The sequence below is a fragment of the Motacilla alba genome, chromosome 8 (genome assembly GCF_015832195.1).
Source record: "Motacilla alba alba isolate MOTALB_02 chromosome 8, Motacilla_alba_V1.0_pri, whole genome shotgun sequence".
Classification (NCBI taxonomy): domain Eukaryota; kingdom Metazoa; phylum Chordata; class Aves; order Passeriformes; family Motacillidae; genus Motacilla; species Motacilla alba.
This window is the reverse complement of record NC_052023.1, coordinates 14,534,871-14,547,040: the sequence shown is the minus strand read 5'-3', so window position 1 is coordinate 14,547,040 and position 12,170 is coordinate 14,534,871. Positions and strand designations below refer to the sequence as shown.

Sequence of the window (12,170 nt, the reverse complement as noted above, 5' to 3'; positions counted from 1 at the left end):
TTTGGAGGGAATGTGTGAGATCTCATTAATAACAGCCAGTCATTTCTCACAGGGATGGGAGTAGTCATGAATTCCTGGCTTTACTGATTTTCAGCAGCTTTAAATGCATCTGTGCTCTGCTGCCACTTAGATGTTGAGGCAAAAAAAGGCATACTGCACAGGGTTACCTGACTCTCCCTCACCTGTTTCTCACCTGTTTAAGAGATATCTGTCTCTTTTCAATATATCATTAAAAGCTACCAATACTCACTCCAGTGACAATTTTTTAATGTACAATCAAGCCAAAAACTGCTAAAACTACTTAGACCTCATTGATGTCATCAGCCCTTAAATTCAATAACACTTTCCTTGTCCTATAGAATTTACAGTATAGACACAAATCCTGCAATCAAGTTATGCATATTTGCTTAAGCTCAAATGGGAAAAATCATATTTTTTGGTTTTAAAGGTGCAAGAATTTCCTGTTTCAGGAATAGGCTGATTCACATGCTTATCTTTTAAGATAAGCATGTGAATCAGCCTATTCCTAAAAGTGTTGTGGATTTTAAGTACAAGCTCAGTGTGACCAACCTTGTGACTGATGTTAAATTAATATATGAGATCTCAGTCCTGCAAGTTATAGAAATTTACATTTATAGAATAAATTTACAATGAAGTAACTCATGTTAAAAATTAGAGAAACATTTCTCAGGTCAGACCTTAATTTTGCTCAAGTGACATCTACTTATGGTGGCAGAAAGATTGTGAAAATGTGGAAGAAGAGGTATAACTTAGAGAAATTTGGCCCATTTTTAGATGGGTTGAAATTTGTATATAATGAAGCTACCATTACAAGTGGATAGGATCTCATTTTGTTATTATTAATCACAAAACTGCCGTTTCTTTGGCTATGACTGGATACTTAAAATAGATAAATAAGTGTGTAAACCAATATCTGCAACAGTTGCTTCCTGGACATTTAAATAATATGTAGCTTTTATTGTGAAAACAGCTATATATTTAAAGGTGTTTTTATATGGTTCCTCCCCCAACTCCCAATTTTCTCTGTCCTAAACTAATTTGAAGTTTTTTTGTTGGGACTTCAAAGATAGATTAAGAACTAGTTTTAGTAGTGTCCGAAGAGAGGCAGGTATAAAATTCCCTATTTAGTGAAAAAGTCATCCCAACTTTTCTGTTGGCTTTTTGTTAATGAATGTTTTTAAAATCTTCACAACCATCTGTTGTTAAAAATAAATTATCATCAGAAATCTTAACTGTCTGGATTTTTTTCAAGGGGAAAATTGGAGAACCTGGACCCCGTGGGCCATTGGGTCCTCAGGGACCTGAGGTAAGAAATTGCTTGATAGTGGTAAATTGAATGTTGGTTCTAAATTATGAAAATAAGAGGTAAATGGGTTTGTTTTACAAAAGACTGTTTTCTTAGTTGAATTAGGAAAATCTTTTTATTCAGTCATATTTGATGAATTCATTCTCCTCCATGAAGTACAAAAGATTCCAGCTCATATTTTTTTCTGCAAAATATTAATGTACAGGATCTTTGAATACAAAGTAGTTCTTCATTTGATTATGTGGTTAGGACTTGCTGTCTCTTGAATCCTGCTATGGGGTACACCTGGAATGAGACTCATGTGATTTCTCAGGCACACTTCCATTTGTAAATACTAAAACATGTTTACAAATGAGATTTTCCATTTTCCAGGCCTGGTTGCATATTTATCACTTACAAGAAACACAGAGGAGAAACCCCAGTCACCTGGGAAGCATTGCCAAGCAGTTGAATCTAGAAGTGAAGTTGCCTAAGAGCTCCATAGTGCTATGGAAGTCTGTGCAGAAACTCAGTCTCCAAATTGTCCCGTTTTGGTGCTTTTTTGCATTTATATCACAGGCTTTAAGGAAAAATGCTGTGGTCTGTACCAGAAAGACATGTTTATGCACAGACACATGTATTTGCTGGAGAGATGAAAGCAGAAATTGTGGATTGATCTTTCTAATCAACCTCCTGCAATGAATGTTTGGTTTTGGATTTGGTTTGGTTTGTGGGGTTTCTTTGTTTGTTTGTGGGTTTTCCTTTTTTAAAAAAAAAAATATGAAAGGAAGACATATACTAGCAATGATCCTTTTTCTGCCTTTACATGAGCACATCTCCTCAAACCAAGGCTCTATGTTCCTACTTTCTTATTAGGCAAAAGCCCTCACTGAGAGAAAACTCACTAGAAAGTGCATTGTAGCAGCACAAGGTGGTCTTGTGAGAGTAAGTCCCTCTCCTTTGGTCAAAGGGTGTGCAGAAGACACAAAACCTGTGCCTGCTGTCCACAGCTGCCACCCTCTGTAGCTCAGGATTTGAGATTCTTCGAGACTCTTCGTTGCATGATTTCTTTGCCTAGCTTCCAGCAAGGGAGACTTGAGGCAGGTTAATCCCAAATTGTTGATCTTGAGGCCTGTGTCCTGCTGCCCCTGCTGGTAGTCCTTCATAGTTCCTTATTCCAAGACAGACATGCTGCTCCTTTGTGTCTGGGGAAAGGATCATCCTGGGCTGGTTTCCCTCAGGGCAGATAAGGATGGGAATCTTTCTATCTGAAAAGCTCAGCATTTCCCCTTGCTCAGGAGTGCAGAACTACTTCATCATTAGAAGGCAAATAACGTGCATGATGCTAAATAATTAAAACTTGGGTGTTCAGGTATTTTTTGAGTAATTGTCCGCAAAATGGTCAGTTTAAAACTGCAAAGCAATGTTTCTCTTAACTTCAGTCATGCAAGACAGTTGCAAATAAAGTAAGAGGTTTTTCCACCTTTTACTTCATAAAAATATGGTCACCATATGGCAAAATAGAAGGGATGTAGGATAGCAGCATACTGGGATTTTGGACAAATTGAAGATATTAGAAGTTCTGTAATGAAAGGAATTTAAAATAAGCAGCTTAAAACTGAAGAGTGTGTGTTTCCCTCCCATTACATTGTCTTATAAAAATAAGCTGGTTGTTGTTGCCAGAAGTTATTTAGACACAACCAAATATATGAAATATGAGCAAATAATGTAGATTTTTCCACAAGAAAAGCCTACTGTCATATGTCTGATCATGTCTCTTCTTCCTAAACCAGACAGCTAGCAGGTCAGACAGGGCTACTTTCCTTGTGCCTGTTTCATTATCTGAATGGTCAGACTTGCTGTGACCCCATGTAGAAAACATGCATTATGTAGTATACTAAATGTTCCCTTGATGTTTCTGGAAACAAGAGTGTGATCAATTAGTGTCTTTCAAGGAGAGTACTTTGGATTTAGTATAGATGTTACAATCCATACCATATGCCTTCTATGAAAGATTTCATTTTTAAAAACCCCAAAACCTATATTGGGATTTGTTGGAGGAACAAGGCTGTGTCTGCCCAGTGGCAGAACCTCTCAGACTACTTCCAGCTATTCCTCTCTCCTTTTGTCCAACATTAAGACAGTGGGATTTAGAAATGTGCTCTGTCCCCATTCGTTTTGGGTACACGTGTAATAAGAACCTGGGGATCCTTTGATCTTTCCAGTGACACATTTGAGTGTTTCATTCCCAGTGCAAAGAATAAGTAGTCCTGTCCCTGATTTTCTTCCCATGGAAACTGCAGTAACTCTGGCACTCCAGCAGCTGAAGTCCATAACTATCTCTGCACACAGCAGTGGGAGCAGGGCAGGCAGACTCTGATCATCCTCCCTCATTTTGTGGGTTGAAATGCAGATCACCAGTGAGTTGCTTCCTAAATCTTTCCTCTGCAGCTGTGCAACCAAGGTACACCAGGTCAGAGTTGAAATAAGCCACCCACCTCTAGCCAGGGTCCATCTGGGACCTGCAGTGCTGCTGGCAGGAGGGCAGAGGGAGGGACAGAGGTCTGGCTCTTGCTCTCTGGGTGGCCAGACAATTTTGGCTGCCAAGTGACTCTTTCAGTGCAGGAGTCCTGCAGTGTCAGGCCAAACTCTCTTCTGGGAGTGTTTCTGCAGAGCCAGGGTCTGTCACGTGCCTGAATGCCTGCTGCTCACCAGCCACTGGGTATACTCAGGGAACACTTTATGCAGTGGGTTCTTCAGCTTTGTGATGCGTCTGAAAATGCACCGCCAAAATATGAAATTTCTGTAGAGCTTTGTTTTATTGGCATGACAACTGGAAAGTGCTGATCTGACTGTTCTAACCCACAATGTCTCAGTTTACTGTGTACAGTGAAGTATGGAGTGCTTGTTGTTAACGTGATTGAAATTAGACAAGCCTTTGACAGGCTTCCACATGTATTCAGAATATTTCATAGTTAAATTTTGCTCTAGGAATTGCATTTAATTATCCCCCCAAAATGAGAGTCAGTGATAGTTCCCTTCAGATGTGGCTTCAGAGTTTTATAAATAGGTTTCATCTGAAGCAGAGAGAATTTTTCATTGTCTTAAATAGAACTTTTTTCATCTTCAGATCAAAATACTGCACAGACATTAGCTTATATATAGCTTATATAGCTTGTATAGGACTGCTGGTGTGTTCCACACTCAAGGCAGCAGCCTTACAAAAGAAAAGGAGACATTCAAATAACAGTAAAGAGTCAAAAAGGAAACATTTTGTAAGTGAATCAGTGGCTGCTTTGAGGGGTTCATTTATAAAAACCCTCTGGTTTTAGTGCATGTTTCACATGCATTATCACATGGTTTTTTGAGTTTTTGCAAACAATGCCAGGTGTGCAGTGATAACATAGCCTTCTGTTTCAATATTGCATCAAATGAATTGCATTCTAATGATTTGTAGGAAATGTAGAAATAAAGATAATTTAAAGACTGAACTAATTGCATGTTCTGGCATATATCTGAGGAAACACTCTTGTTGTGAAATTGCTTATACTCTACTTGCCTTTGCACAGAATCTTCATCTGGTCCTTTCCCAAAGCTCTATGTCTGCATAACACATCCTTTCAGAAGAATAATAAACACGTATTGGAGAATTGTAGTTTTTTTGCAGAAACCTTTTGGTGATTTAATTATAATAAGTAGTAGCAAATCTCTAATAAGGTATCCTGTTGAAGTTCCGTAGCCATATCCAGTCAGTCTTGCTTCTGAAAATTTATTCTAAATTCTCATTGAAATTAATTGCAACCTGTGATTGAATGAACTCCTATTGGAGCAGGGAAACCTGGTGACTGAAGGGACTATTGCACTCCCTGGAGACATTTTCCCTTATGGTGTCACTCCACCCATGCTCGTCCTGATCCCCTTGAGGGCAGCCTAGGGCATGAAGATGCTGGCAAATATCATGTGAAAACAGTTTTGAAGTGGGATTCTGTGAATGTGAGAGAATTCCCAATGGAAATGGAGTGTAATATCTCAATATTTCTGATATTCTGCTTCCATATTTGCAGCCACACAGAAAAACAAAAGCAAAGCAAAAGCTTTGGCAGAGTTCTCATCTCTGAGACACTGAGATATGCCCTAACATAGTAACAACTTGGTCATCTCTGCATTTTTTTTAAATTAAACATTACATCAATAAATGAGAGCAATAAATATGTTAATTTTATACTTAAGTGTTCAGTACAAAAAGCAACACTCCCACAGCAAGGTTAAAGCATGTTTGTGTTAAGATAGTTGGCACTTGAGGTTTTTCTGATGCCACATTTCTTTTGATAAAATGAAGTGGATTCTAAAGTGCTTTGCTGGCAAAAGATCACATCTGTAGCAGGATATTGAAAATAATTTGTATCCTACCAGCTTCCAGGCTTCTGGCTGATGGAAATTGAGAATATGCATTTCCTTAGAAATCATAATGCCAAGGGCTAGTTGGTTCTGAACAGGCTCTGCTGAAAACTACATTGCAAATGGAAACTGTACATTAATTTCCTGGCCTTGCACTTATGGAAGAATAATGATTTTTTAATCTGGAGTAATTTCCTAGGGAGCTGGCTGCTGAATAACTCATGGCAAATTTAGGCATTGCTAGAGAGGTATCCCACTTCACCATGAGGAATCTGATGGGCAGGTACCATTGCTGAGGCATCTCAAGAGCTCTTTCCTGGTTCATTCTTTTTCTGGAATTGTCTGAAGTGGCTGTTTGTGTCCTGGATTATTACACTTAATTCAGGGATTATTCATGTGAGAACATCTTAGAAACAGTGTTCCAATACTGCCACAGCATCTGCCTTTTCTTCATGGTTGTGCTCAAGAAGAAAAGTCTTAAACCATCTCCACAGAAAAGACGAAAATTATGAGGATTTTAAACTTTTAAATGCATTGTTTAGTGTTGATGTTCTCAAGCCAGTAACCCTCCTGTATTCTAAGACTTGGCCTGACATGAAAAGATTTCAAAATACCATGTTTGTTCTACCTGTAATAGTATTTGTCCACACCTACATCTCATGGTCCTTACTGAATTCCCTCTAGAAAAATTTAAACAAATAAATAAAACAGATCTATTAATTTATAAAATCATTAGAATCTTTCTAAGCTAACATTTTTCTAGGCAGATTATTTTCTGGAATGTTTATTGCCAAGAGAAAATTATCTGTTTCAGCATTTAGCACTAGTTCACACATTAGAAATGAGCAGATTTACAGATATATGAAACAACTCATGCCTTGCTAACTATTTAAGGTATATAAATAAGTAAATTTAAAATTAAGAAAGGACAAGCAAAAAAATTTCTAAGGAATTGACCTAAATTTTCAATGTATTTCAGCAGACAGCAGCGGCCAGGATTTTAAAAACACCACCTCCTCTTTTGAGCTGTCTAGAAATCAAGGGTGATGCAGGTGAATGTTCTAGGTGTGAGTCTCAGGGCCTTGGTCACATGTAAATAATATGCTCTGTGCCACCTAGAGGCACGTTGGAAGTGTTGCACAGCTCTACTTGTAATTGCTTATTTATGGCAAAAGAAAGGGAAACCAGTGTAATTCACAATATTTTCACAATACTGATGTATTGTGGAATGTTGAGTGTTAGAGTTGTTGCCCATCTTCTGAAAACTCAGACCATTTTAACTCTTTAGTGGTTTTCTTTGACTCATTAGCATCCAAGTGCTAAACTTGATTTTTAAAAACTGTACTGTGTATGTGCTTTTTGTTTCCATTATTGGAAGAGGTATGCATATATTTTAATCTGTAATGATTTTCTCTTAATGAAGAAGGAAACTTGTTCTTCCTAGTGTTAGACCATGGGATAGCTTAGATGTAGTCATAAATATATTGCTCAGAGAAAGTGGCAGTCTTGCTGTTTTCAGATGGTCAAAATTTAATGAAATGTGGAAGTTTATTAAAAAAGCAAAATCTTGGCAGAGGAATGAATGAGCAGTGTGATCACTAAAGGGTCCACTACCAATGCTTTATTTTATCCTACAAATGTAAAATCATGTATCCTCTCTGGATGTTTATGAAATTTAAGTTACTGCAACTTAACTATTACTGTATTGCATAAAGGTCAGTGGCAGTATTTTTTTCCCCCTTAAAATACACTCATTTCTTCTAAAACAATCTAGCTGGAGCTGAATTCCTCTGACACAGAGGCTTCCTCATGGTGTCCCAAGTCAGTTCCTACTGGCCAGGTGGTTTGCAGTGATATTTTTAGTTGATTCCTTTCCTGTGCGTAGTTACTTTTTCTTTACTAACAGGTTGACCTACACTAGAGTGTATTTCACAAAGGCCAGTTCTGAATAATGCTGCATGCTGATGCCCTTCAGTTCGTGCCAGCCAGACCTCAAATGTCACCTGCTGATTTGGAGGCAAAAGCCTCTTACCTTTTTCTTACTCTTGCAGTGATCTTGTCCTTAACGAGTGGCCATGGATTAAAGGGCTTCAGCTGCTCTCTCAGCTTTATGAAAAGAATAGTTCATAAGGGCAGGACCTGGTGCAGGCTGTTCTCTGGTGATTTTTTTGTGCCTCCAAACTAGTCCAGTGGTTTAATTTCAAGCATTGCTTAGCGGATAAAAAGTCTTATTGTAAGAGAAATTAAATCCATGCTGACATCTGCTAAATTGAGTTTAACAAAATCTACCTAAAGTCTGTCACTTATCCAAGTCCTTTCAAGGAGACATAATGGATTTTGACATTTTTGGGATGGTAGAATAAATTTATTTCTTGTTTCTGTGACTCAGGTTTATTAAATGAATGAACAGAATCAAAACAAGTACATTGAAAACATTCCTACTCTGCAAATCATTTGTCTGTATGATTTCTTTAGGGTTTTCCAGGAGATATTGGTGTACCTGGATTAAATGGCCCTGAAGGTCCTAAGGTAAGATTATATGAAACCCTATTAAAAATAATAGTAAATAATGTTAATCTCTGAGGAAAAGGCTCTGAGAGATGGACACTGGCATTATGAGAGGATAATCCTACTGTCAGAATTTGCCTCAGGTATTTATATGAGGAAGTTATTTGAATGTTTAATGCTGTCCACACAGTTCTGAGAGTGATTACAGTGTTAAGTGGAAGAATGTAATGGCAAAATAAGTTTGAGAAAACGCTATGTAACTGGAAAGTAGCATATGTTTCACCTGTACTTAAATAGAATGCATGCCAAATGTATGCAGATCTTTGTATTGCTCAGGTTCCACCTGTACTAAAAATTGTTTTTAACAATTTTAAAAATAAATGGTATTTAAAGGTATGGGAAATGTGTCAAATTTATGCGCCAGTTTAAATTATAGAGAAGATAATAGATATAAAATTTAAGGATAAAATTTATCTACAAAACTGTGCCAGAATAATTCAGCTTCTGCTCTTTAGTATAGGAAGATTTTAGACCCAACTTAGGCAATAATTCACATGGATAGAGTTTTCAATGAAGCTTGGAATAAAAGCAGGTAAAGGAAATTTCTGTTGAATTGGAAATGGTAGAGAATAATAGAAAAAGTGCAGCTGGCTCAGAAATTAACCCAGAGGAAAATGATTGGATGATATCTAAAGATTAACTTCTTATTGAAAGGCAAATACCAATGAAGTTCCTCACTCATCAGCCTCGGGACTATTCTTACATTGTATTTTCTATGGTGAATAGGCACAAGTGTGGCAGAACGAAATCTGTATTTGAAGCCAAGCATCTCTAGATTATCTAAAAACCCCGCACTTTTTGCTAATTCATTCCACTTCAATTATTTCAGATTGATTCATGCAAGGACTAAAACAATAAATCCCATTATAAACTTAGACCAAAGACATTGCCAGATCTCTTTGAAATGAAAGCACAGTAATGCAGTTAGAAATTAGGTGAAATTGTAGAACATATAAGGAAAGATGTCTCATTAATGCCATGAGAAGGCTTTATCTCTGTAGTACATTACTGGCATTTTTATTCCAGAAGGACTCAGTCAAGTGAGACTAGATGCAGAAATAATACTTGAATGGCTTTATTCTGAGAGGCAGTTTGCTTATTAGACTAAAATGAAGGCCTTTTTTGACCTTTAAGTAAACCAGAGGGGAGAAACTGGTGAGGCAAAATAACTGTGCAAGACCAACAATATCATTTGACCAAGAACAAATCATACAGGTTGTCTGTGAATAAACAGACATGGAAATTACAACAATTCTGTCAACAGAGTTGTTAAATTCTGTAGCAAACTACTCAAGAAAACATAGGATGCGGAGCAGTAAATATTTTAAAGAAATGGTCTTATTTGTACCTGGAAGATTGATTGCCTTTGGCATGGAGGTATTGTTACATTCTTAAGAACTTGTCCAATAATCCAGTTGCTGAAGCCATAGCCAGTGTTTTCTGTATCTCTTCTCTTCCAACCACGGCAAGAGCCTTTTACCAAAATAGACATTAATTGACTAGGAAGGCTGAGAGCTAGTTATGTGATGGGGCAAATTGAGGAGAAGTTAAAATGTGTTTCTAGATGGCGTCCACCTTCAGTTCTAATTTATTGCTTTGCTAGCTTGTTTATAAGCATGTATGCACAATGTTAGCAGCCTTATGTGAACGAGTTTGTCCCACCATGGCAGTGGCTGTTGCTCTTGTGTTTCTGAGTTACCAGAGTGTTCACAAAAAAAAAGCCCCTGTGGTGGTGAAGGCTCTGTCTAGGGTCTAGGGAAAATACTAGAAGAGAAATACAACAATTCTGGTGCTGCAGCTCAGATTTATTTGCCCAAGATTAGATGTGAACGATGTAACAGATCTAATCCCTGCTGCTCAGTTTCTTCAGTGCCATCGAATTGTTGCACATTTTATCTGAGTAGTTTGTTAGAATTCTGTTATTGTTTAATACATATGTTACAGATTTGTTGCCTTTTCACAGATACTAGAGAAAAAAAGTTACTAAGAGGTGGACTATAAAGTTTGAGACTCCATGTTCTTTTGACAGAAATTACGCAGCTGAACCAGATTCAGTGCTCTCCAGCACATTTGGTATTAGAAACAAAAAACTTCAACAGCCTGCCCTAGTCAGGGAGAACCGATGGCTTACATTTGAAAAGGAGGGTTACCAAACTGGAAAAACTCATACTGCTCCCCATACTGAGAGAGAAGCTCTGCATGACTTTGGAAATGTTTGGCTTTTGGGATTCCCAGCTGCCTTGAGTTGACTGCAGTTCTAAAATTTTCCTCCAGCTTTTATTTTTAGAAAACTGTTCTCATTATGCTGCTATTCTCCTCATGTTTTTGTTTATGCTTCCTCAGAAGCAATACCCATCTTAAAAGCCGAGAAAGCAGGGTAAGCTTTATTTTTTAGGAGTTGGTGTGGGATAAATTCAACTTATTGGACTTTTAAGCTCTATTGAGTGTGATCAGCTGTCTCTAAATGCCAGTAGAAGTTCTGGATTGTAAATTTTCCCCAAATTAGTGAAATAATCAGCAAATCTGATCTTTCTAAATCAATGTTCAAAGGATTTATTATGTAATTTGGTATACAGAACATTATTCAGCTTGGAAACAATGTTTTAGAAGGTGTTTGATCTTGATCCACCACTTATTAAAAAAATAACAGAACACACATTTTTTAAAAAAGGGAATAAGAATGTTTTAAAGAAGTTCTGAAATAACTTTGTTTGTTCCCTATGTTATTCTTTGCAAGTATTTCTGCTCTCTAACCAAGCAAAGTGGGAGGAAAAGGTGGTCAGAATATGCTGACTACTACTGTAGTTTTTCCAGCAGTATGTGTTGTACCATGGAAGAAGCTAAGAACTTCCTTCCCCTGTTAGCTTATGTTTGTTTGTATAACACATTTTAATAAAGTGATTATTAGGAGGTTCACCTCTTCTGCAAGGGGTGGTGAACAGAGAAGTTATGTATGTGAAATACAGGATCCCCCATTTGCTGACTCCTGTTTTTTTCCAGGCACTTTGGCACATGTGTATTGACTACCTTCATTTTCTGTTTTTGCCTGAAAACCCAAGGAGAGATGGAAATGTCATTTAGTATTAATATTCAGTTTTCAGCCTGGAACTTTGTCTCTGCATTCAGTTCAGTGCAGTGGAAGGGTGTGTACAGTGCTGCTGCCATTTGCATTGTACAGTTACACTGCACTGAAATCCTTATCTCCTAACAGGCTTTGCAGTTAGAATAAAACAACAGCTCTGCCAATGAGAAAATGTCATTACGAACCATAGGAGAATATTACTTATCTAGTATTATTTTAATTACTGCTGAAAGCCCTCCTGGCACTTCTGTGGTGGCATGCGGTATGTCCCCCAGCACTCCACCCCAGTCCTTCCCAGACTGATGGGCTCTTGAATGACACTCACTACCTTGAGATGGCCTGTTCCATTTTTCTCTTCAATTTTACTTTGCCTGCTGAGTAAATTGTTACTGGACCAATGCCTGGACCAAAGTCTAGACTTCAGCTTCATTAGTAGGCAGTTAATAAGGCTTAGACTTTCCACCATGGCTTTCCTCAGAGGATAATCATATCTCTCCTAAAGGGCAGCTTCTTTGTTCTTGATGCTTTATCTGATACTGTTAAGCTTAGGTTTCCCAGAACATGAACATGTTTATACTTTTTTGTTGTTGTACTATGCCAGGTCAAGTGCTTTTCCCAATTATCCCATTGTAATTGGGGTGCCCGAGGTTTTTGATACCCTGTTAGCTGCAAAGTCTTTTTAACAAAGTTCTGAAAGTCTTAGTGTGAGCAGTCATGAAAACTCCGAGCTGGCAGAGGTTAAGGTGCTTTATCTCTGGGTAGCTGATTATAATCCTGATAGAAAAGTGGGGGCTGAAAATCACAAGCTAGTTGTCT

At 37.7% G+C, this 12,170-nt stretch overlaps 1 protein-coding gene across 2 annotated transcripts in view; it reads left to right on the top strand.

Annotated features, from left to right (window-relative positions):
• The window catches only part of COL24A1 (collagen type XXIV alpha 1 chain), a 125,530-nt gene that overhangs the window by 52,184 nt on the left and 61,176 nt on the right, over window positions 1-12,170 (top strand). For both annotated transcript variants that reach the window (XM_038144923.1, XM_038144922.1), the window contains exons 19-20: window positions 1,274-1,327; window positions 8,180-8,233. In XM_038144923.1, coding sequence (XP_038000851.1) covers window positions 1,274-1,327; window positions 8,180-8,233 — 108 coding nt within the window. The remainder of the gene's footprint in view (window positions 1-1,273; window positions 1,328-8,179; window positions 8,234-12,170) is intronic.